General features: G+C 44.4%; 1 protein-coding gene across 2 annotated transcripts in view; it reads left to right on the top strand.

Moving 5' to 3' along the window:
* Positions 1–27,392, top strand: part of CARNMT1 (carnosine N-methyltransferase 1) — a 50,400-nt gene that overhangs the window by 3,902 nt on the left and 19,106 nt on the right. Inside the window, exons 2-6 of one of the 2 annotated variants that reach the window (XM_056523267.1) lie at positions 455–650; positions 4,284–4,447; positions 14,324–14,464; positions 17,580–17,758; positions 25,600–25,713. In XM_056523267.1, the coding sequence (XP_056379242.1) occupies positions 455–650; positions 4,284–4,447; positions 14,324–14,464; positions 17,580–17,758; positions 25,600–25,713 (794 nt within the window). The remainder of the gene's footprint in view (positions 1–454; positions 651–4,283; positions 4,448–14,323; positions 14,465–17,579; positions 17,759–25,599; positions 25,714–27,392) is intronic. The other variant, XM_056523272.1, reaches the window with a different exon arrangement.

Here is a 27,392-nt window from a genome sequence, read left to right as displayed (position 1 = left end):
GCAGCCTATTGCCACTTATGCCTCGAGAGATTGGGAAAGCTGGGCAGCATACGGTATGTGTGCCACTCTGCTTTCCTAGTCTCCAGAAGAGATCCAATATGGCTGCTTTACCAAACTGATATTCTCTTCAGGAGACTGGGAGAGCAGACAGTACACAGTGTAGAGCTTTTCCAGTCTCCTGAAGAGATGATCTGGTGCAGCAGGCATATTGGAGACATGACGAGAAGTAGATGTCACTTACAGTAGCTGCTGTATTTCCTGAAATGGCATTGATTTTATTATTGATAAGAAAACTATTGATGATTTCAGAATATAAAAAAAAATGCCTCCGAGATGTAATCGCAGTAAAATAAAACCATTAAAGGACTGCATTGCTTTTCCTCTCCCATAGGTAGAAAGCTAGGGAAATACCAGGTATTCAGCTATTTGCAGCTTCTGCTCTCTCGTCCATTAGGTCTCATATCCATGAACGTGTGAACCGTGCTGAGAGACAATTCTTGTCATTACCGACAAGTCAACAAAATATGCTGCCAAATTTCCTTTCCAATCTGGACAGAATCCGCAAGTGTGCCGATCACAACCAGGAGATCCTGCAGCTCATTGTCAATGACTGCACCTGTATGTTTGAGAACAAGGAGTACGGCAGCAATGTAAGTGCCACATTATACTACAGAAACTCATTATTAGGAATACATGTTCTGCAGCACATATGCAGAAGGCTGGAGGGAAATAGGCAGCTGCCAAGTTCACATCCAACCGCTTTGAACCATGGATTGGTCTAGAATTGCTGCTGCAGAACAAAGGGTTTTTATATGCATCCAGGCTGGCATTAAAAAAAATTTACTCTAATGCCCAAATCCACCAATATTACTCTCCTGTTCATCTTGACAGGCAGGAAATGCCATCTTAGCCAGTCACTACCTAAGTCTGGGCATGCTGAGAGTTGTAGTTTAGCTGAAGGCTCTCTGGTTGGGAAATACCTGTATCCATGAGATGCTTTGGCTATTAAATGGCTGAGCAGACATTTCCTGAGTGTCGAGACATCACCTCACACGAGTTTAACTTTTCCCCTGAGGTCATTGGGGAAGTTCTGCAACAGATCGAGTAACACCAGTTGCTGTTTTATTGCTGCTGTATCTCTCTCTTTTTTTAATTTATACAAAACTTTTAAAAAGTTTTATTAAAGGCTTTTGTACACACTATGGCCCGGATATACTAAGACTGTTCCTTACTTGTCTTTTGAAAAGATTTTTAATAACCTGCATTCTTTTGTCAAAGTAATCATTCAAAAAGGGGAACAATGTGTTTTTAGTGCACTGCTATAGAGGGTGTATGGAGGGAAAAGGGTTGCTCATGCACTGGCTTTACAAGGTGCTTTGTGAGCAGAAATGAAAGAAACAGCAGCAGCACAGAAAGGATGGGGTTACCCTTAGTATTAAACTGTTTCTGTTGAGATGAGAGGGAAGTCTTAAAGGGGTTCTCCGGTGCTTAGACATCTTATCCCTTATCCAAAGGATAGGGGATAAGATGCCGGATCACGGAAGTCCCGCCACTGGGGACCCCCTGGATCTTGCACGCGGCACCCCGTTTGTAATCCGTTCCCTGGAGCGTGTACGCTCCGGGTCTGATTACGGACGACCACAAGGCCGGCGGCGTGTGACGTCACGCTCCGCCCCTCAATGCAAGCCTACGGGAGGGGGCGTGATAGCTGTCACGCCCCCTCCCGTGGGCTTGCATTGAGGGGCTGAGCGTGAAGTCACACGCCGCCGGCCTTGTGGTCGTCTGTAATCAGACCCAGAGCGAACACGTTTCGGGGACTGATTACAAACGGGGTGCCGCGTGCAAGGTCCCGGGGGTCCCCAGCGGCGGGACTCCCGCGATCAGGCATCTTATCCCCTATCCTTTGGATAAGATGTCTAAGCACCGGAGAACCCCTTTAAAGGGGTACTCTGGTGGAAAACATTATATGTAGGGGAATATGCAAAGCAGCTCATTACATCACCTTTTCAGGTAATGTTCCCTGGTATCAGCTTGGCTCCTGTTAAGGAATATAAAAAGCTGATCGGGATTTATGCCAAGCCAGACTACTCCCCAAAAGGGAAGTTTCTACCCATCTGCAGACAGCTGTTTCGTGGTGTTTGCCACTCGTCAGTAAACAGCAGGGTGATCTGGCTTGGCTGAGGTAAGAGGCCTGAGAGCAGCTAATATATATATATATATATATATATATATATATATATATATATAATTTTTTTTTTTTTTTTTTTTTTACTGGTGACAGCAATTTAAACAGATTTGTAAATGATAAATACAAGTTAACCGCAGCTCAAGGATACTGCCCTATTGGGCACACAATGAAAATAAGTGGAAACAGTTCGTTTGAAAAAAAAAAAATGGAATATTTATTAAAATATAAAATTACCAAAAATAAGCATAAAATATAACATAATATTAGAGTGAATGAATTAAATAACAATTCTTATGCCATTGGGCCCTAAAGGCAAAAAAATATAAGATGGTAAGTATAGTACTGCCGATGATATAAAAGTCTGCAATTCTGTTTGGTGCAAGAGGCCGATAATCCGGAGGAGACTGGTAGTCCGGCAATTAGATGTTATATGTTTTTAAATCTCTTTTTAAATCTCTGCAGAGGTTAAAACATGCTGCCCATAGTCTTTTTGTACATGAATGGTTTTCTCACCGTATCCAGAGCCGCTGGTCCTGTTGACAGATCCTGCGGTTGCTGTGAGGTCACTGGCGGTTGTTATACAAGGAGATCCTCACAAGCCTGCGAAGCTCTGGCATGAGACTCCACTGTGCGGGGTCCGTGCTGGCAGTGTGCCCATGTTGGCGTGTCGGACCCTCGCTGCAGATTTTATAGCAGGGTACACGAGGTGAGTGTGGAAAAGCTGGAAGTACACCCGGTGAGGAGGACAGCTGATTAGGAAAGCAGGTGCAATAGGCGGCCTCCTTCTTTTTGTGAATCGGCTATGATGAAGTCGGCAGTGCTATATTATATCGCTCAGTTCAGATTTGAATATCGGCCTAGATTTTCGATCGGTGGGGATCGATCTTTTAACTGCATTAAGCCTTGGAGACTTGGTTGTGAGCTGCACACATCTTTCTCCTTTTTTCCAGATTTGTAAATGACTTCTATAAAAAAAAACGTAATCCTTCCAGTACTTATCAGCTGCTGTATAACATAGGAAGTTCATTACTTTTTGAATTTCTTTTCTGTCTGTCCACGGTGCTCTCTGCTGACACCTCTGTCCATGTCAGGAACTGTCCAGAGGAGGAGAGGTTTGCTATGGGAAACTGTTCCTGCTCTGGACAGTTCTTGACATGGACAGAGGTGTCGGCACAGAGCACCATGGATAGACAGAAAATAAATAAAAAAAATAAATGAACTTTTTCTGTGTTATACAGCAGCTGATAAGTACTGGAAGGATTAAGATTTTTAAATAGAAGTCATTTACAAATCTGTTTAACTTTCTGGCACCAGTTGATTTAAAAAAAAACAATTTCCACCAGAGTACCCCTTTAATTTACCTTTTAGGGAAAGGATCATCAGAAGACTTACAGATTGCAGGTACACAGCCCAGGATTTTTCCTTCTCTCATGCACTAGCTAATCCCAGCCCTCACTTCCTGTGTTCCTTACTGGTCTCTCTGTTACTAGAGACGGACTGAGCCTAACAACAGGCAGTGAACAACAGATTGCACAGAAGTGAGAAACCTAGTGACCAAGACTTTAGACCTGTTTTTCTGGGGTAAGGAGTCATTTTTGTGGTTTATGAATATGTTAGGAATTATATTGGCTATCACATGGAAGGAATTTGTTTGAAACGACAGTGACTAATTAAAAGGAAGATCTCTGCTGTAGATCATGCTCAGAGCTGAAAACAGTCTGTAAACTGAGAAGTCATTTGACTGTTTACAAATCTGAAAAAAGAAAGAGTTTTAATCTAAAGGAATCTTATTGGTCTAAATGTATTTTTTTTCTACTTATCTTAACAAGAATCTGTCATCTTTATGTCCTGCTCAGAGCTCATGTCGGGGAGAAGGTGCCAAGCCACAGAATACATACCTCCTCCCTTATCCACCCCCATGCCTTTACTGATCAATATACAGGGTTCGATGCTGGAAGCCAGGCCCTGTATGTCAATCAATCAAGGCAGGGAAGGGTGGGGCAGGGAGGAAGCATGCATGCTGCGTCTTGGCACCACCTTCTTGAGCTCTAAGCGTGTCATAGAGCTGACAGATTTCCTTTAATTATTCACTTAGGGTCACAAAAAACCCATCACAGCATCCACATTTGACATGGACAAATTGAAGTCTACAATAAAGCAGTTTGTACGTGACTGGAGTGAAGATGGCAAATCGGAGAGAGAAACTTGTTACCAGCCGATCGTCAATGAAATTCTGAAGTGTTTTCCTAAAGATAAATGGTAAACCTTTTTACCTTATTACTTAATGTATGAGCTTGGTCTTATTTTATATACTTCTCTCCTTATTGGTAGTCCTTGGCAGGTTTCATAGCAGCTAAATAATATACCGTCTTTGGAACTGAATTCCCATGCTAAAGTAGTGTACTGTGTAACCTGCTGTTTAAAGTATATTTGGAAACAAAACTCTGGAACCTATAGAACATTGCCAGAAGTGTGATGGGAATAGCTTTAGGATTAAAGGGGTTATCCCCCATAAGGTGATTTTAGTGCGTATCTACCAGACAGTAATAGCCATGCTTATGAGGGATCTTTGCTTGTCTGAGGGCTAAATGGTGTTGAATGAGTACTATAATGCTGAGGCTATTGTTTTGTGTACTGGGGATTTCCTGTTGGATTTCGTTCTCAAATTACACATCCCATAGTTCCTTGTTTGTAAGTTTGAGGTCACTTTCCTTTCTTCCACTCATTGAAACACAAATGAGTTGCATTCCATTCAAAAGATCAGTGTTTTCTAACCAGGGTGCCTCCAGCTATTGCAAAATGATCTCTCTCCCACTCAGCAGTCGATCCACCCATTGAAGCAGATAGACTTCCTCTGATCACCTGACTAGTGATGCCAGGTCTCGATGCATCGCAACCTGGAAAAACCCAAGATCTTAGTAATTTTGTATGCTGTTAAAAATAAATATTGGGGCGACAATCACTAACTTTACAGCCCCTTGTAGCATAGTCAAATAAAAAAATTTCTGGAATACCCCTTTATGGAAAACTGACAACAGGATTACCCAGACTAACCTGAATATACAGGTAGATGGTGCACGTGACCAAGTTTCTAACACTTCTTACCGGGTGAAAACCGATGCAGTCGTTCAGGAGATATCTTGTTGCTAATATGGTTTTCAATTCTTAACTACACTAGAGGTGAGTGCCTCTAAATGAGCAATACTTTCTCTAACCCTCTACAGCCGATAACTCTGCCCCTTCATGAAAAAAAGTATCCCCCCCCCTCTTCCTAAGCATATCCATGAGGGGTGTAGTTATATGTCAAAGGGGCATGGTTATTGGCTAGGGTAGGAGGGAGAAAGCACTATACATGCCGCAGCCGCCTCCAGTGCAGTTAAGAAGTAGTTACCTCTTCAAAAGTGTTTATATCAGCATCACCTGCACTACCAGGTTAGTGTGGGTGACCTTGTTGTCAGTTTCCCTTTTACAGGGGTGTGGAAATTAAAAAAAAAAAACTACTTGTCCAAGGGACTAAAGCGGAACACAATCTACTTGTCCCTCAAGAAAATCCACTGGTAGATTAAATAATTTCAACCAAAATAGTCTGATTCCCCCCCCCCACTAGGCCACCAGGGATGGATATAAGATCCTTTAGACATTGCTGACAGCGGTGATCTAATGGTTAATAGGCAATCGCAGCATGTCAGAATATTAGAGGCGGGAGAGCTGTAGCTCCTCTTACCCCCGAGACAAGCCCAGAAAAGTCAGATGTAACTTTTTGATCACCTTATAAAAAATTTCTCATATGAAGTGACCAAAAATGAGCAATTCTGGACTATTCTTTACATTTACACCGTTCACCGTACGATTTAATCAACATTATATTTTAATAGTCTGGACATTTCCACATGCAGCGATACCACTTATGTTTATTTTTGTACATTATTTTTATTTAAAGAAAATTGGAAACTTTTATTAAGAAAGGGGCTTATTCACATGTATACGCACTTTTTAAAATATTTTAATCACTATTTTTCAGTCTCAATAGGGACTTATGTGTTACTGGGGGTGTTCTGCTTCTCCAGTTTATATGGTGCATTTTGTGTCAGAAAATGCTGGAAGTTGCATTTAGTTAGTAGAGAACTACAACTCCCAGCATGCCCTGATACAGCCTATGGTTGTGTGGGTGTTCCAGCATGTTACACTGTATAGTAGTACAGTTAAGGTTATTGTGTAACATGCTGGGAGTTGTAGTTTTGGTTTGTGTCAGCTGCAGAGCCATAGTCTGTATCAGGGAATACTGGGAATTGCTGTTAGTAACTACAACTCCCAGCATGCCCTGATACAGCCTATAGCTCTGCAGCTGACCTGAACCACAACTACAACTCCCAGCATGTTACACTTTATAGTTCTACAGTTTAGGTTATGGTCCAACATGCTGGGAGTTGTAGTTTTGGTTCGGGCGTGTTTGTGTGCATCCGTGGGGCTCTTGGTTGGCGGGTAAGTATGAAGGGGATGGGATTCTGGGGGTGCAATTCAGTGCGGGTGCCACTAAAAATAAATAAAATTAGATGGCACAACTGCCCTAATGCCCGACGTGACAGTCCACTCCTATCCAAAACATCCATGCATACACATATCATACATGCACCAGCCACTGCCCCCATATCATACATACACACACCCGCCACAACTGCCCCTCCCCACATCATACATCACATACACACATACACTCACACCATACATATGCACACATCATACATACACCCACCGCTGCCCCCCCCACATCATACATTACATACATACACACATACACATCACACATAAACATCATACACATATCATACATGCACCAGCCACTGCCCCCATATCATACATACACACACCCGCCACAACTGCCCCTCCCCACATCATACATTACATACACACATACACTCACACCATACATATGCACCATACATATACACACATCATACATACACCCACCGCTGCCACCCCACATCATACATTACATACATACACACATACACATCACACATAAACATCATACACATATCATACATGCACCAGCCACTGCCCCCATATCATACATACACACACCCGCCACAACTGCCCCTCCCCACATCATACATTACATACACACATACACTCACACCATACATATACACCATACATATGCACACATCATACATACACCCGCCGCTGCCCACCCCACATCATACATTACATACATACACACATACACATCACATATAAACATCATACACATATACACTCACACCATAGATATACACCATACATATGCACACATCATACATACACTCGCCGCTGCCCACCCCACATCATACATTACATACATACATCACACTTAGACATCATACACACATCATACATTAAATACACATCACACAGAGACATTACATACACATCATACACACATCATACATACACTCACACCATACATATACACCAGTGTTTCCCAACCAGGGTGCCTCCAGCTGTTGCAAAACTACAACTCCCAGCATGCCCAGGGCATGCTGGGAGTTGTAGTTTTGCAACAGCTGGAGGCACCGTGGTTGGGAAACACTGATCTACACCATACATATGCACACATCATACATACACCTGCTGCTGCCCCCCCATCATACATTACATACACACATCACACATACACTCACACCATACATATACAACCACCCTTCCTGCCGCCGCCCGTATTCTCTGCCTCCTCACCTGAGCCGCCATGAGTGGACATCAGAGCTGCAGTCACCGCCGGTGTGAGGTGAAATTTCCGTCCTCCCCCTCACCACCCCTTGCTCTGTGTTTTCCCCGTGCAAACAAGCAACCTCCCCGTGGTGGATTAGGTCTTTGGGAGACAGAGCAGGGGAGGGGGAGGAATAGAGCTGTGTGCGGGGGATGGAGCTGTGCACGGAGCGGTCTACGTCCTTTCTCTCACCTGCTGTGTCTTCTGAGCTGCATCCTCCGGGAGGGGAGATAAGGGGACTCTGAGGTCAGCTGGAGGCCGCCGCCCCCTCCATACACTCTGAGTGAGGTACAGACTTCCATCGGCTCCTGCGCCTCACACCGGCATTAAAGAAAAATAAGGGGGAAGTCTGTCTGTCCCTGCTTGCCCGATACTGGGCTAAATCTATGAATAATTCACCTGCCCGGCGCCCAAAACTACTTGTCCCGGACGTCGGGCGATAGAATTTCCACATCCCTGCTTTTACCCCTTAAAGGGGTAGTCCAGTGGTGAAAAACGTATCCCCTATCCTAAGGATAGGGGATAAGTTTGAGATCGCGGGGGGTCCGACAGCTGGGGCCCTCTGCGATCTCTCTGTACGGGGCCCCGACTCTCCGGCCAGATAGCGGGTGTCGACCCCCGCACGAAGCGGCGGCCGACACGCCCCCTCAATACATCTCTATGGCAGAGCCGGAGATTGCCGAAGGCAGCGCTTCGGCTCTGCCATAGAGTTGTATTGAGGGGGCGTGTCGGCCGCCGCTTCGTGCGGAGGTCCACACGCCCCCTCCCCGCGGGCTGTCGGGGCCCTGTACAGGAGATCGCAGGGGGCCCCAGCGGTCGGACCCCCCACGATCTGCAACTTATCCCCTATCCTTAGGATAGGGGATAAGTTGTTCACCACTGGGTCACCACTGGACTACTCCTTTTAAGGACCAGATCCATTTTGGCCTTAATGGGGTACTCTGGTGGAAAACGCTCTTTTTTTTTTTTAACCCCGTAACGACGCAGGACGTAAATGTACGTCCTGGTGAGCTGGTACTTAACGCACCAAGACGTACATTTATGTCCTATGCATAAGCGCGAGCATTGGAGCGATGCTCGCGTCATGTGCAGCGGGTCCCGGCTGCTGATAGCAGCCAGGGACCCACCAGTAATGGCGGATGTCCGCCATTAACCCCTCAGATGCCGTGATCAATACAGATCACGGCTTCTGCAGCATCGTGGTACTTTAAATGGAAGATCGGATCGCCCTCAGCGCTACCGCGGCGATCCGATCATCCAGCATGGCGGACGGAGGTCCCCTCCCCTTGCTTCGGCCGTCTCCCGGTGTCTTCTGCTCTGGTGTGCAATCGAGCAGACCAGAGCAGACGATGACCGATAATGCTGATCAGTGCTGTGTCCTATACATAGCACTGAACAGTATTAGCAATCAAATGATTGCTATAAATACTCCCCTATGGGGACTATTAAAGTGTAAAAATAAAAGTAAAAAAAATTTTTAAAAACCCCCTCCCCCAATAAAAACGTAAATTGTCCCATTTTCCCTATTTCACCCCCAAAAAGTGTAAAAAAAATATATTTTGTATACATATTTGGTATCGCCGTGTGCGTAAATATCCGAACTATTAAAATAAAATGTTAATGATACCGTACGGTGAACGGCGTGAACGTAAAAATAAAAGTCCAAAATTGCTGCTTTTTTTATAACATTTTATTCCAAAAAAATTTATAAAAAAAAGTATTAAAAGTTTTATATAAGCAAATATGGTATCAATAAAAAGTACAGATCACGGCGCAAAAATGAGCCCTCATACCGCCGCTTATACGGAAAAATGAAAAAGTTATAGGTCTTCAAAATAGGGGGATTTTAAACGTACTAATTTGGTTAAACAGTTTGCGTTTTTTTTAAAGCGCAACATTAATAGAAAAGTTATCATGGGTATCATTTTAATCGTATTGACCGAAAGAATAAAAAACACATGTCATGTTTACCGTAAATTGTACAGCGAGAAAACAAAACCTTCCAAAATTTGCTAAATTGCGGTTTTCTTTTTAATTTCCCCACACAAATAGTATTTTTTGGGTTGCGCCATACATTTTATGGTAAAGTGAGTGATGGCATTACAACGGACAACTGGTCACGCAAAAAACAAACCCTCATACTAGTCTGTGGATGAAAATAGAAAAGAGTTATGATTTTTTGAAGGCGTGGAGGAAAAAATGAAAACGTAAAAATAAGTGAGTAAGTTAAGGTCAAAATGGGCTGAGTCCTTAAGGGGTTAAATCAACCAGAAAGTTAAACAGATTTGTAAATTACTTCTATTTAAAAATTGTAACCCTTTCAGTACTTATCAGCTGCTGTATGCTACAGAGGAAGTTGAGTTGTTCTTTGTCTGACCACAGTGCTCTCTGCTGACACCTCTGTCTGTCAGGAACTGTCCAGAGCAGGAGAGATTTGCTATGGGGATTTGTTCCTGCTCTGGACAGTTCCTGAAATGGACAGAGGTGTCAGCAGAGAGCACTGTGGTCAAACTGAAAACAAATTCAAAAAGAAAAGAACTTCCTGTGGAGCATACAGCAGCTGATAAGTGCTGGAAGGATTAAGATATTTAAATAGGAGTAATTTACAAATCTATTTAACTTTCTTGCACCAGTTGATTTAAAAAAAAAAAAATTCCACTGGTGTACCCTTTTAAGGACGAGGCCAATTTCATTTTTAGCATTTTCGTTTTTTTTTCCTCCTTACCTTCTAAAAATCATAACTCTTTAATATTCCCATTCACAGACCTATATGAGGGCTTGTGTTTTGCGTAATCAATTTTACTTTGTAATGACATCATTCATTTTACCACAAAATGTACCGCACAACCAAAAAAAATATTATTTATGTGAGAAAATTGAAAAGAAAACCGCAATTTCTAAAATTTTGGAAGGTTCTGTTTTCACACTGTACACTGAACGGTAAAAATGACATGTTTTCTTCTGTGGGTCAATACAATTAAAATGATACCCATGTTATATGCTTTTCTATAATTGTACAAATTGGATTAAAGGGGTACTCCGGTGAAAAACATCATGACCACAGTGCTCTCTGCTGACATCTCTGTCCATTATAGGAACTGTCCAGAACAGCATATGTTTGCTATGGGGATTTCCTTTGACTCTGGACAGTCACCCTGTCACCCTGATCAGGCTTCGCACCTGGGCACGGTCCCGCCTCCAGCTTCAATGCAGAACAATATACCAGAAGAACGTCCAGCATCCAGGTTGAAGTCAAAAGCAGGGTATTTCTTTATTGGAAAACTTGCATATACACCATAAAACCTCTGACGCGTTTCACACTTTTGCGCTTAGTTATAGAGTAACAACACATTGTGCTTAGTCATAGAGTAACAAGACATTGCATAAGACACACACAAATACTAAAAACATAGTCACATGTCCATGACATCAAAGAAATGGAAAATCCGGTATGGATTCGGATAAACCGAATTAGGGATCGACCGATATTGTTTTTTTTTAGGGCCAATGCCGATAATCGGTGGAGGTTAGGGCCGATAGCCGATAACTTATACCGATATTCCGGTATAAGTTATCTGCTATTTATCCCCCCGTGACACCGCTGCAGATCATTGATTTAAAGCGGGCGCTTTAAATCAATGCACTGCAGTGGCTTTTGCGGTGCCATAGACCGCCGCCACCACCCGCTTCTCTCCCCCTGCCTGTCCGGGGGTCCTGAGACCTATCACCGCCACTGCTCCCCCCCACCACCGCACCCGCAACCGCCCCCCCCCCCCGACCCGCCGCACTGCGACCGCCCCCCTGACCCATAGCACCGCGACCGACCACCCCCCACCCCCCCCGCACCGACCCCATTGCCTCCCCCATCCCCGGTTTTATAATTACCTGTTCCAGGGGTCCACTCCACATCTGGCTCCGGTGGCGTCCTCCTGAACTGTCATTGTGCGCACTGACTGTGACGTCACATCGCGCACGTCACGGCACTTGTCATTGCGCACAGCGTAACGCAGGACGCAGCAGGAGCACGAAGTAGCGTGGGCTCCGGGAACAGGTAATTATAAAACCGGGGATGGGGGAGGCAATGGGGCCGGGACGGTGGGAGGTGCGATGCGGTGCGGCGGGTCGGTCGCAGTGCGGCGGGTCGGGGAGAGGGGGGTCAGCGGTCGCGGTGCGGTGGGGGCGGGGCATTATTGGCAAGGTAATTGCCGATACCGAAAATGCCCAAAATCGTGATTATCGGCCGATAATATTGGCCATACCGATAATCGGTTGATCCCTAAACCGAATACCTGAAACGGATTCACAACCAAGTTGTACTTTTAAGTACCTGTTCACACAGGGGAAAAAAATAAATAGGTGAACAGGTACTTGTGTTTAAAAGTACTTGGTTGTGAATCCGTTTCAGATATTCGGTTTATCCAAAACCAGACCGGATTTTCCATTTCTTTGATGTCATGGACATGTGACTAAGTTTTTAATATTTATACGTGTCTTATGCAATGTCTTGTTACTCTATGATTAAGCGCGAAAGCGTGAAACGCATCATTTTTTATCGAGTATATGCAAGTTTTCCAATAAAGAAATACCCTGCTTTTGACTACAACTTGAATGCTGGACGTTCTTCTTGTATTTTAACAAAATTAGTATGTTTAAAATTGCCCTATTTTGACCACCTATAATTTTCTTATTTTTCCGTATACGGGGTGGTATGAGGGCAAATTTTTTGCTCTGTGATCTGTAATTATCGGTATCACTTTTGCCTATATTATACTTTTTAATCACTTTTTATTAATTTTTTGGAATAAAATGTTATAAAAAAGCAGCAATTTTGGACTTTTTTCTTTTTTTTTTTTTAAGTGCCGCACTGCCGTGATCTGTATTGTTCACGACATCTGAGGGGGTTAATGGCGGACATCAACGCAATCGCTGATGTCCGCCATTACTGGTGGGTCCCTGACAGCCGCTGGGACCTGCCGTGCATGATGCAAGCACCGATCCGGTGCTCGTGGTCATGTACGTCATGGTGCGCTAATAACTACCCCACCATGATGTACATTTAACTTAACTCCTTACTGCCTATTCCAAGTAAATTTGTGTGTTAAAGGCATCATACCTGTGCCAGAAGAACATCAATTTTTGTGTTGTCTTTGTTGAAACTGTACAGTCTGCATTCAGGAAGTTCAGCTGAGGCCCATGATGCTATTAATGAAGTCACATAGAATACTTATGCAGAGAAGATGCTCTAGTTGTTAAATCAACCCTTCAGAATAGTGACAAGGGGATTTAAGTTCTCTCGCTGCTGTTACAGAGCTCCAGAGTGTCCATTTAATGTACGGCTATTTCACATTCTCCCTCTTTGAAGGGGGCATTTGCCAGTAGTACTCACACACCTGAACTTCCTTTCTCTTACTTCTCTGATCAGAAGACAGCACCTATACACAAGCCTTCCAACGCTCTGCCATGCTATGAAAAAGTGCTGACGAAAGTGCACTGGACTATAAAGACTGGCACTATGCTTGGGGAATAGTTAAAGTACACTACTATAGATTAGATGTGGAAGGGGGGGGGGTTAATGCAAGGTGCTATGTAGGCAGGAAGGAATCACAGCAAGGAATGGGTTACGTAAAAAAGAAGGCCTGGTTAAGGCAATGAATACTGCCTCTAATAATGATGACTAAAGGGGGGGGGGGGAGAGAAATTCCATTTAGAAAGCAGCACTGTGTACACAGCAAGAACACAGGCATTTACACAAGGTAGAGCACAGTAAGAGGAAAGCCTTGATTTACCTTTCATGTACAACATGGAAGAGTGGCAGACAAAGTCAGGATGCATACACAAAATTCAGGCTCTCCCTTGCATAATAATGTCTAAACCTCATACCCACTTGTGCTTTGTCTGTTTCTCAGTTGTTAGAGACTGACTGAGCCTAAGAAAAGGCAGTAAACAGCAATTTGAATGGAAGTGAGGCACCTAGTGGCCAAAGTATTTTTTCTGGAGTAAAGAGTTCATTTTGGTAAATGAAGTGATTTAAAAATATGTTGTACATCACATAGGCTAGCGGGAGTAGGGAAATGTTCAGAATTAGTTTAACCATTGAAATTTTTTTGTTCTGGAGTTAAAGGTCCCAACCATCCCCAATATTGAAAGGGTAAAACATCTACTGCATGTTCTTTTGTATATATGTAGCATGTGCGTAAACCATTTTCTTTTGTTGACTGAATATAAAAATGAAAATACATATTCTGTTGGTTGCATATACACTGCAAGTCTGAGTATACTCCTTGCCTGTATATATTACATTGTTGGTGTGTAGATGAGATATTAGCATCCTTTATTTAATCAAACAGCCTAACTATAATTGCTATATTTTCTCTCTTATGTCTTTACAGCGATCCTTCCCATATTAATGTATTAGTACCGGGTGCTGGACTTGGAAGATTGGCATGGGAAATTGCAATGCAGGGGTATTCTTGCCAGGGAAATGAATGGAGCTTTTTCATGCTTTTCTCTTCTAATTTTGTGCTTAATAGGTATGTTGGCTATTAGAACTAGCTAATTTATTGTTGCTCTGAATAGATTTAGTGTATCTTGGCTCTGAAATTTTTGGGACAGTGTTTTTGGGAACCAACAATAAAAATTAAATAAAATAGCTAATTTCTTCAAAAAACTGCAGCACACCTGTCTGCAGGTTGGGTGTGGTATTTGCACTTTGCTCCATTTTTGAAGGGGTTCTCCACTATAAGGTGATTTTAGCATGTACCTGCCAGACAGTAATGGACATGCTTAGGAAGGATCTGCGCTTGTCTTGGGGTTAAATGTCTATGCTGTGAGATTACTATAACGCTGAGGCTATCTTTTTGTGAACTGGGGATTTCCTTTACAAATCCCATGATACCTTGTTTGTAAGTGTGAGGTCACTTTACTCCATCCCACACATCAGCCACCCTACCCATTGAAACACACCTGTAATCTTTTGCATGCATAAGACCAGTGTTTTCTGACCAGGGTGCATCCAGCTGTTGCAAAACTACAATTCTTGCAGAATGATCTCCCTCCCACCCAGCGGCCCCTCCACCCATTGAAGCAAAGGCATGCTTCCTGTGAACGCTTGACTAGTGATGTAATGTCTCTGGCCACACTGCAACCTGGGAAAACTTGAGACGACACTCACTTTGTATGCTGTTAAAAATAAAGATTGAGTACAGACACTATATTATGAACTTACTAACTCTACAGCCCCTGTAGCATAGTTAAATAAAAAAAATCCTGGAATACCCCTTTTAAAGGAGACCTGTAGTGCTCTGAACTTTATCCCCTATCTGAAGGATAGGGGATAAGTTTTAGATCGCGGGGGGTCCGAGCGCTGGGGGCCCCCCTGCGATCTCCTGTACGGGGCCGCGGCAATGTACAGGAAAGGGGGCGTTCCGTCCCCGCATGACGTGGCAGCCGGCATGCCCCTTCATGAATCCCATAGACATACATGGAGGGGCGTGCCGGCTTCTGCTTCATGCGGGGACGGAACACCCCCTTTCCTGTACATTGCAGCGGCCCCGTACAGGAGATCGCGGGAGGGCCCCAGCGCTCGAACCCCCGGTGATCTAGGATAGGGGATAAAGTTCAGAGCACTACAGATCTCCTCCTTTAATGGAAATGAGCTAAAAAACAGCACCCAACCTGCAGACCAATGTGGTCTAGTTTTTTGAAGAAATCACCTCTGTTCTAGTGCTGGGTAACCCCTTTTATTCAAAGCACAAATGCATGGTCCTGCATACTTGGTATGCCAGTCACCCTAGCTTTTCAGCCTGGCTGACAGCGATATCACTGTTTGTGAATAAGACATGACCAAATGTCAATCACAAACTGGCTGGGGAGAAGCTGCCAAAGACTGTCTCTTTTAACAATAGTTTGTGTTTAAATAATGATAAAAATGCCAAAATGCTGTAGAACTTTGGCCTTAAACATGGTTCAACAGGATCAGGGTACCTGCTGCATCATGCTTCCCTTACATTGGGCAGCATGAGTCTTCTAAATGTTTTCCCTTTAAGGGTAGGGTCAGACGTAACGCATCCGCAGCGTATTTTATGCATGACCCATATTGTGCCTCCTGCTGCTGCCAAAAACAAACTCTGCCCCCCTCGCCCAGCCCCCTGGCCTGCTCGCAGCGGCAATCTGGGGGCCTGCAAGTCGCCGAGTGTGCATGCACAGTGTACTCAGACATCACGGCTACAACGCTATGTCCGAGTGCACTCAGTGACTCGCAGGCCCACAGTGTGGCTGCTAGGAGCAGCGGATTGCCGCTGCGATCAGGCCGGGGGCTGGGCGAGGGGGGCCGGGTTTGTTTTCGTCAGAAGCAGGAGGCACAATATGGGTCAGGCCACCGGCGGATCGTTACGTGTGACCCTACCCTAAAGGGGTTATTTGGTGATATGTATTCCCTTTCCCTTCCCTGCTGCGGCCATTCCAACACTCACTGGGTCCCCGATGATCTCTTAGGATACAGTGGGGGCACTCCCCATTTTTTGTGGAGATCAGCAGGGACCCATTGAGCATCAGAACGGCTGCTAGCTTTGTGAGATGAGTAACCCATATTTAGTCAGGCACCCCTTTAAAGGAGATGTCCGGTGCTCACTTTTCTTATTTTATCCGTTCCGGGCTGAAAAATAAAAGAAAACTAATTTTCTCTTACCTGCCTAGGCTCCCCCGGTGCTTCAGTACAGGTGTTCTGTCCCCGGGCTGTATTCTTCTTACTTCCTGTTAGCCCGGCATGTCACACGGAGCTTCAGCCTATCACCGGCCGCAGCGATGTCCCGCCTCGGCCAATGATAGGCTGAAGCTCCGTGTGACATGCCGGGCTAACAGGAAGTAAGAAGAATACAGCCCGGGGACAGAACACCTGTACTGAAGCACCGGGGGAGCCTAGGCAGGTAAGAGAAAATTTGTTTTCTTTTATTTTTCAGCCCGGAACGGATACAATAAGAAAAGTGAGCACCGGACATGTCCTTTAAGGCTAAGCTCATAAGTTCACCTATGCACACCATAATTTATTTTTACTCGTCTTTTAAATCACCACTCAAAAAACAATAACTATCCAAATAAATAAAATAGCATAGGTTCCTTCTGACAGGTCCCCTTTATTTCCCTTATCCATGAGCAAGTTGCATAAGTAACAGTAGTATTATCAGTGGTACCCTTAGCTGTTGGCCACACCTTGCAAGTTAGCATTTTCAAAGGAGTTATCCAGACTTTGTCAGTGCAAGTTTGAAAGCAGGTCTGGCATAGTTGCCATGGCTGAGTCCTCTCCTAGCTACACATAGGAGTGTTTCTGTCACCGTCAGATGGGTATTGCTAGTGAGGACCCCCAATGTTGGTGGGGCAGTTTGGATTATAAGCAGCACAGGTCTTGCTGTGGTTGCACCAGTCTTTGGGTTACAGAACACTAGGCTCCAGTAGAAGAAAAAAAAAGTCTTAGACCCTATTTTAAAGGCAGTAAAATAGCAGTACTGCTCTTTTCTAAATCTTTCTTGCAACAGGAGAGTCTCTATGATTATAGTTTTGACATCATTGAAGGGTCTGGTTACATTTTTTGCCATAGACTTTATTTTGTTAATGGTTTTTATGAATTGTTTTCCTTTTGATATGTTACAGATGTTCCCAGATTAATGCTTTTAAACTTTATCCTTGGATCCATCAGTTTAGCAACAACGTGAAATCAGTAGATCAAGTAAGACCCGTCTACTTTCCTGATGTCAATCCTCATGATCTTCCATACAATCCAAATTTTTCCATGACTGCAGGAGACTTCCAGGAAATTTATACAGAGGACAGTAAGTAAATAGGTTTTCAGATTGAAGAATACTATAGCACCCCTCCCGCATTGCTGAATTTCTATTAATATGGCTGAAATTTTTATCATATTGTATATTCATTTAAATGGCTGAAAGTGGTGTTCTGGTTTTATCAAATAAGAGTTATTGTTTTGTATAATGAAAAGCTATACAGTTTTCTAATGTGATGTCTATCAATTCCTCCTGGTGTTGACAGTCAATAGGAACCTTTTTATTGTTTACCTCCATTGGATAACAACTGTTCTTGTCGTGTGATGGACACAGGTGCAAGAATGCAGCAATAAATATGGACAAACAATGGCAGCAAGTTTACATATGCTTCGGAGCTTGTTCAGAGAGCTCCGTCACAGTGTGTCGATGATCGAAAAACTGAGCCGGGAGGTCCGTTGCACAACAGACACCGAAGGATTCCCTGTAGATCCCATTGAGTTTAATTGGTGTCCTTCAGTTTCCATCAAGTGTCTGTTTATTAGCAGGATCCAAGCAGGAAAAAACAGCTTGCAGTATTTTTACATTTTTTGTCACACTATTTGAATGGATTCTGTGACCTGAGCTCCCTGAATGAAGCTTCAATGCAGATGTGAACTTAGCATTAAAGGGGTACTCCGGCGCTAAGACATCTTATCCCCTATCCAAAGGATAGGGGATAAGATGCCTGATCGCAGGGGTCCCACCGCTGGGGACCCCCGTGATCTTCCACGCCACACCCCCTTAGAATCAAACCCCGGAGTGTGTTCGCTCCGGGTCTGATTACTGGCGATCACGGGGACGGAGCATAGTGACGTCACGCCCCTCCAATAGACTTGCATTGAGAGGACGGAGCCGTGACGTCACTATGCTCCATCCTCGTGGTCAGCCTGAGGACCTCCAGCGGTTCCGGAAGCTGCTAAAGGTGGGTGCTGCATGGTAGATCCCGGGGGTCCCCAGCAGCGGGACCCCGGCGATCTGACATCTTATCCCCTATCCTTTGTATAGGGGATAAGATGTCTTAGCGCCGGAGTACCCCTTTAAGGGGGTACTCCTATCTCAAACAATTATGACAAATGTAAAAGATGCTATAAATATTTAATTATTTCGGGTCACACGCGTAGCTCTAGTATTAGGCCCCTCCCATTCAGCCTAGTTGCAGTGGACGATGGTTCAGATTATTTTGTTTTTATTTTTTTTGCAGTGATATTTACCACTATATTAAGTAAATAATGTAGCACCTCTAGAGTATTGAGATGGGAATAACTCTTAAGTGTTGCCATAATTATTTTCCTTATATTGGATCTGCCATATTGGAGTCGGGAAGGAATTTTTACCTCGCGTATGTTTTTTTTTTTTTTTTTTTTTTTTTTCGCCTTCCTCTGGATCAACTCAGTAGGGGCTCATTAGGTTTATAGTAGGGATCGACCGATATCGATTTTTTTAGGGCCGATACCGATAATCTGTGGAGGTTAAGGCCGATAGCCGATAATTTATACCGATATTCCGGTATAAATTATCGGCTATTTCTCTCCCCCACCCCCCCCTGAAGCCGCTGCAGATCATTGATTTAAAGCGGGCACTTTAAATCAATGAACTGTAGTGGCTTTTGCTGTGCCAGAGACCGCCGCTGCCACTTGCTTCTCTCCCCCTGCCTGTATAAAGCCCCCCTGACTTATAATACCCCCTGTCCTGTGCCCCTCACATATAATGCCCCATGTCCTGCCCCCTCAAGGGGCATTATATGTGAGGGTACAGGATAGGGGGTATTATAAGTCAGGGCTGCATTATATGGGCACATGACAGGGGGGGCTGTCCCCCTCACTTATAATTTGCCCGTCCATCCATACAGCGCCCGAGCAGTGCTCACCTTTCTCACTCTGCTACGTTCTTGTACTGTGAGTGAGAGCTGCAGGGACGTGATCTCCGGGCGCCGGCGCGATGATGTGATGTCATCACGCCGGCCTGCCGTGGATCAGGGGCGTTGCTAGGTCTAAAAAAGATCCGGGGCACTGGCCATGGCTGAGGGCGGAGCCACAAAAGGAGGGATCATAGGTGGCGGAGTCACTCGGCAGGGTCACTCAGTTTACAATACACACTATATATACAGTATATGTCTGTGTACTTCCTTGCTTCTGTGCTCCAATCACTGCTCCTCTGGTCCGCAGCCTATGGGCCATAGCAGTAGGTACCCGGACCAGAGGAGCAGTGGTTGGAGCTTCAAAGGTAGCGTGCAGCTGCTGCATAATCACCGTCCTGTCCAGGGCCAGAGTGGGACCTAAAATAGGCCTGTGCATATTAGACTATGCAGCCCTTTTTTTGTGGGGGACCCAGCAGTTGGACTCCCACCAAAATAAAATGGTCTGCATGGTGAAATCTCCTTGGTTCAAGTGGCTTTTCAGCTATTGCAAAGGAACAACTCCCATCATCCATGGAAAGCTTCAGGCATGATGGGAATTGTAGTTTTGTCACAGCTTGAGAACCACTTATTGGGGTATAGTTTCACTGCAGGACTTTCAAGTGACTACAGCTCAGATGAGAAACAGGCAGACTATACAATGGTTTGACTCACAGGAGACGTCTTCTCTGCTGTCTTTTCTTTTTTTCTTCATCTGGTCCAGACGCCAGGTCTTCTTCCATCTTCTCTGCAGAGTTGACGCTTGGACCTCATTGGTTCCTCATTTTGTCAGCAGATCCTCATTGTCTGTATGAAGACAATAATCATTGTAATCCTGCCAGATACTATTATGGGGGAGATTCATAAAAAACTGTCCAGAGGAAAAGTTACTGAGTTGCCCATAGCAACCAATCAGATCGCTTCTTTCATTTTTAACAAGGCCTCTGCAAAATGAAAGAGGCGATCTGTTTGGTTGCTATGGGCAACTGGGTAACTTTTACTCTGGACAGGTTTTGATAAATCTCCCCCTATGCCCTTAAATATAACCCTGCCAGACATCATGCCATACACGGTTTCATCTGTTTGGCAGAATCCCACCCTTGTGGTGACCTCCCCCGGACCCCTAAGCCCCCCCCCCCCCCCCAGACTCATCTTTGTCCTCGTCTTTCAGACCTCTAAGGGCTTACCCACACTGCGGACATTCAGTCAGCAGAATTCTGCCTGCAGCAGGCGCCACCTAAGTCCTCAGTGATAGGACCACGCTGACAGCAATGCAGTGTGGCAGAATAAACATGTTCATTCTTTGGGAAGATGTCCATTGCGCCAGCATAATTCCACTGTGGCAATTCCACAGTATACACAGAGCAACAGAATCCCATTTTAAACAATAGGACTCTGCTGCTAGTGGATTTCCACAGTGAAATTATGCCAGCCGAATGTCCGCAGTGTGGATGAGTGCTTAGTCCCCCCAGACCTCTTAGTTCTCCTCCAGATCCCCCCTTTTACCCTTGTTTGGAACCCTTAGTCCAGTGGTGTCCAAACTGTAGCCCTCCAGATGTTGCAAAACTACAGTTCCCAGCATGCCCGTTCCATTGACTGTCCGGGCATGCTGGGAGTTGTAGTTTTGTAACATCTGGAGGGCCACAGTTTGTACACCACTGCCTCAGTCACTCTCAGACCCTCTGTTATCCTCCTCCAGCCACAAGTCCCCCCCAGATCCCCTTGTCTCCTTCTCCACCACACTTTTCTGCCCTCCTCCCCGGCTCTTCTATAATTATTAAAACTTCTCCGCCATCAACCTCACACACACACACACACACCTCTTTGATGCTTTATTATCTTCTAAACCCCCCCCCCCCCCCCCCGACCCCTCTGTTATTTTCTACACTCCAATTACAGCCCCTCCCACATTCCATACTGCTCTTTCTCCCCCCCCCCCCCCATCCTCCTTTTCACCCACCTTCTCACCTTGTGGGGAGGACAGCTGAAGCAGCTCTGTGGCGGCGGGATGTCCTCCTCCTCCAGCCAGGGTACGGACCGTGACGTTAGGTGCCTGCGTCGTGTGCTGCGTCCCTGCCTGTTAACTCATCGCTGTTGTAATAAAGAAAACTGTGTCCCTGTAGCAGAATGTGATTCTCCTCCACAGGGACACAGTTTCCTTTATAACACCGGCCCGGAGCGAGGTCCCCTTCAGTGCCGAACGGCCCCTGTAAATATGCCACTACCGGCTCCTGACATTCGGGGCTCCTTTGCTGACATATGGGGCTCAGGCCCCGGATAATTTGACTTAGTGACGCCCCTGGATGGCAGCGGGAGAAAGGTGAGGGAGGGGAGAAGTGGAGGAGCGGAACAGCTTCCTCTTCACCATGCTGTCAGCTGTCAGGCAATTGCTCCGCAGGCAAAACAAGGCGTGCGCACGAATCGCGGGGCTTCAGTCCCGGCCTGATGTTCAGGGCCGGGACTGAAGTCCCGCGATTCGTGCGCACGCCTTGTTTTGCGTATTATCGGCAGGTTAGAAGCCGATACCGATAACGGGAAAAAACGTGAATATCGGCCGATAATATCGGCCGTGCCGATAATCGGTCGATCCCTAGTTTATAGGTTGAACTTGATGGACTCTGGTCTTTTTTTCAACCTTATGAACTATGTTACTATGTTATTGTTTGAGACCTCGCACACAGTCCCTCTGACATCTGCTTTTCAGCGAGGCAAATAACCATCAGGATTTTAGAATGCAGAGAAGCATTTAAGGTATGTAAAATCCTCATACCTTCATCCTGTTAATAAGACAGCTAAATATGGAAAATATGCCAAAAAGGATCCTAGCACTTTCTCTCTTTGTATATTTTGCAATTGTAATAATAATTTGAGACAAAATATGATCAAAGAAAGCTTTGCAATGTGTCCTAAGAAAGCCTCCATTTATCTCTTTGACCTGAGCTGACTCCATTATAGATCCTTGATGCTTTCAGTTCAGGCCATTAGAGTTGCCATTGGGCTACGACTGGCAGCCATAAAACAGCTTCAGAAATGCATCCATGTAACACCTCTGCTGGAGCAGAAGTCTTCATCTGATCTGTTTGCACTATAGTATGAAGATTGGGAAATTTATGACATGCCCCTCCGCCTTTCCACAGCAGAAAATGTTCTCTGCAGAATTTATGCAATACTGTTTGTTTTAGAAATGTGCAGAAAATAATAAATACTAACAAAGTATATGGTTACTATTAATCGTTAGGTTTAGTGTTCCCCTAAAATAATATGTCTGGCAATGAGGTAGAGGTAGTGCCTGTAAACAGCTTTCTGATTACTGTATATACTCGAGTATAAGTTGAGTTTTTCAGCACCATTTTTTGTGCTGAAAACGCCCCCTCAGCTTATACTCGAGTGAACTCTCCACCTGTCAATCCCTTCTCAGTGGTCTTCAACCTGCAGACCTCCAGAAGTTGCAAAACCACAACTCCTAGGATGCCCGGACAGCCATCGGCTGTCCGGACATGCTGGGAGTTGTAGTTTTGAAACATCTGGAGGTCCGCAGGTTGAAGATCACTGCTCTATACAAACGAATTTTGCTGGGGGATTTGCTGTAGTTAAGGATCGGTAATAGGGATCGGTATGGCCGATATTATCGGCCGATAATCATGATTTTGGGCATTATTGGTATCGGCATTTACCTTGCCGATAAGCCGATAATGCCCCACACCGCCCCCACCGCACCGCGTCGCACCCCCACCACACCGCCCCGGCCCCATTGCCTCCCCCATCCCTGGTTTTATAATTACCTGTTCCCGGGGCCCACGCTACTTCTTGCTCCTGCTGCATCCTGCGTTACGCTGTGCGCAGTGACGTGCGCGACGTGACCGTGAGTGCGCACAGTGACAGCTCAGAAGGACGCCACCGGAGCCAGATGTAGAATGGACCCCTGGAACAGGTAATTATAAAACCGGGGATGGGGGAGGCAATGGGGCCGGGGCGGTGCGGCGGGTCGGGGGGTGTGGCGGTGATAGGTCTCAGGACCCCCGGACAAGCAGGGGGAGAGAAGCGGGTGGCGGCGGCGGTCTATGACACCGCAAAAGCCGCTGCAGTGCATTGATTTAAAGCGCCCGCTTTAAATCAATAATCTGCAGCAGTGTCGCGGGGGGATAAATAGCGGATAACTTATACCGATATTCCGGTATAAGTTATCGCCTATCAGCCCTAACCTCCACCGATTATCGGTATCGGCCCTAAAAAAATGATATCGGTCGATCCCTAATCGGTAATACTATGTATTGGCAAAGGTGCTGAATTTATTGCAAATATACTGTAGCTGTTCATCAAATTGCAAACCTAATACACATTTTTTGACCATTTGCAAGATCTCTGCTTCTTGTTAGTGGTATGATACATCTAGAAGTCCAGAACATTAATTAAGAAAAAGCTTCAATTTGGGAAACAACTTTTGATCCGATCAATCCAATTCACATGTTTATAATAATCAGGTATGAGGTAAAAATGGGAATCTTGCAAACAGATTCTTAAAGGGGTTATCCAGGAAAAAACTTTTTTTTTATAGATCAACTGACTTCTTCTATTAAAAAATCCTAATCCTTTCAGTACTTATGAGCTTCTGAAGTTAAGGTTGTTCTTTTCTGTCTAAGTCCTCTCTGATGACACGTGTCTCGGGAAATGCCCAGTTTAGAAGCAAATCCCCATAGCAAACCTCTTCTAAACTGGGCGGTTCCCGAGACAGTTGTCATCAGAGAGCACTTAGACAGAAAAAAACAACCTTAACTTCAGAAGCTCATAAGCACTGAAAGGATTAAGATTCTTTTTATAGAAGTAATTTACAAATCTGTTTAACTTTCTGGAGCCAGTTGATATATATAAAAACATTTTTTTTCCTGGAATACCCCTTTAAAGGGGAGAGTCTGTTGAATTATGTGTACTATTTATTTATTTATTGCCAGGTTTATTTGAGAACCAGTCTTTCACACTGCCTGAATCAAGAGTCCTCTTTACAGACCCCATGGTTTCTGCCTGACCTGCTGACCATGATTGATAGATCTCCTCCTGCTTGGGTATAGTGATCTATCAGTCAGAGTAGACTTCTGGGGACAGCACTGATCACTCATAGTTTGGACACCATGGAAGTAATGACAGGTTCCCTTTAAAAAGAACCTGTTATTCTTACTTCCTGGTGAACATGAATGCATGCTATAGGCTAACCATAACTTCTCCTGGTGGTAAAGGGGTACTCCGGTGGAATTTTTTTTTTTTAATCAACTGGTGCCAGAAAGTTAAACAGATTTGCAAATTACTTCTATTAAAAATTTTTTTTAATCCTTCCAGTACTTATTAGCTGCTGAATACTACAGAGGAAATGCTTTTCTTTTTGGAACACAGAGCTCCCTGCTGACATCATGACCACAGTGCTCTCTGCTGACATCTCTGTCCATTTTAAGAACTGTCCAGAGTAGGAGAAAATCCCCATAGAAAACATATGCTGCTCTGGACAATTCCTAAAATGGACAGAGATGTCAGCAGAGAGCACTGTGGTCATGATGTCAGCAGAGTGCTCTGTGTTCCAAAAAGAAAATAATTTCCTCTGTAGTATTCAGCAGCTAATAAGAACTGGAAGGATTAAGATTTTTTAATAGAAGTAATTTACAAATCTGTTTAACTTTCTGGCACCAGTTGATTAAAAAAAAAAAAAGTTTTCCACTAGAGTACCCCTTTAACACCAGGAGAAGCCATGGTTAGCCTATGGCATGCATTCATGCTCTGATTCCCGTGAACTCTTGTAGTCAGGTATCTTGGGTAGTGGATCCCCTCTATGACATCTGTATACCTTTTTAATAGGTTATATGTACAGAGCTTGTCCTTTTTTTTTATTTATTATTGTTTGTTTCCATGAGCATGTTAAGGTTTGTTCTGAATATTAAAGTTTATAAGCCTTTGTTTTCCATTTGAACAGACTCTTGGGACTGTGTAGCCACATGTTTTTTTATAGACACTGCACATAATATTCTTGACTATGTTGAGACTATCTGGAAAATCCTAAAACCAGGAGGCATTTGGATTAATTTAGGTAAGATCTACCAGTTTATCTATATATATATATAAAACTCAACGTGTGTGTGTGTGTGTGTGTGTGTGTATGTATGTATGTATGTATGTTCCACAAAAACTTCCAAACGGCTAAAGATATTAACATGAAACTCGGCACACATGTTACTTATATGTCAACAACAAACATAGGATAGGTGATTTAACCCTTACTCACCCCCATTTGCCAGGGGCGGGGCTTATGTTTAAAGTCCCATGTAAGTCAATGGGAAATATATGTTACCGCATAACTTCCAAACGGCTGGAGATATTTCGATAATACTTGGTTACATGTTACTTATATGCCCACTTAAAATTCAGGATAGTTAATTTAACCCTTAACTACCCCCAATTATGAGGGTCGGGGTTTTTGTTTAAAGTCCCATGCAAATCAATGGGAAATGTATGTTCCCACATAACTTCTGTATGGCTGGAGATATTTCAATACCTGGTACACATAATACAGGTCGGGATGGGAGGACGGGATGGGAGGACGGGATGGGAGGTCGGGATGGGAGGTCGGGATGGGAGCTGGGGATGGGAGGTCGGGATGGGAGGTCGGGATGGGAGGTCGGGATGGGAGGTCGGGATGGGAGGTGGGGATGGGAGGACGGGATGGGAGGACGGGATACGAGGTCGGGACAGGAGGTCGAGATAGGAGGTCGAGATGTAGGGTTGGGATATGACAACAATCTATGAGGACGGGATATGAAGTCAAAAGCTTCCTCCTTTGTTTATTTTCCTCCCCAACAAGGATTAGGAAGGAAAAACCGGGCAACGCCGGGTACTCAGCTAATACATATATAAAACTCAATGTGTGTGTGTGTATATGTTCCAGCATCACGTCCAAGCGGCTAAAGATATTAACATGAAACTTGGCACATGTTACTTATATGTCAGCAACAAACATAGGATAGGTGATTTAACCCTTACCCACCCCCATTTGCCAGGGTCAGGGTTTTTGTTTAAAGTCCCTTACAAGTCTATGGGAAATATATGTTACTGCAAAACTTCCAAACGGCTGGAGATATTTCGATAATACTTGGTTACATGTTACTTATATGTCCACTTAAAATATAGGATAGTTAATTCAACCCTTAACTACCCCCATTTGTGAGGGTTCGGGGTTTTTGTTTAAAGTCCTATGCAAATCAATGGGAAATGTATGTTCCCACATAACTTCTGTACGGCTGGAGATATTTCAATAATACCTGGTACACATATTACTTATATGTCAAATAAAAAGAAATGATAGTTAAATTAACCCTTACCTACACCCTTACATAAAAAATGGGTTTTTGTTTCAAGTCCCATGCGAGTATATGGGACTTCCAGTACCTTACTCCATAAGCTCCGCATCTCCTGGTGAATGTGTCAATCAGGTTTGCAAGCCACACCCCTTTCTCACAGAGAGGAGGTCGGGATAGGAGGTAGGGATATAAAGTCAAAAGCTTCCTCCTTTGTTGATTTTCCTCCCCAACAAGGATGAGGATGGAAAAACCGGGCACCGCCTGGTACTCAGCTAGTTGACAAATAAAAACCAATGCACATATCATGCATTACCTTGACATATAAGATATTTGGTACTTCTAAGTGTATTTCTAGTGATAAAGTTGTTGATACCAGTCCCATGGCGCCTCAGGATAGTGTCACATAATCTGG

The sequence above is a fragment of the Hyla sarda genome, chromosome 1, assembly GCF_029499605.1.
Source record: "Hyla sarda isolate aHylSar1 chromosome 1, aHylSar1.hap1, whole genome shotgun sequence".
Taxonomy (NCBI): domain Eukaryota; kingdom Metazoa; phylum Chordata; class Amphibia; order Anura; family Hylidae; genus Hyla; species Hyla sarda.
Note: the sequence above shows the minus strand (reverse complement) of the source record. Positions and strands in the feature narration are given on the sequence as shown.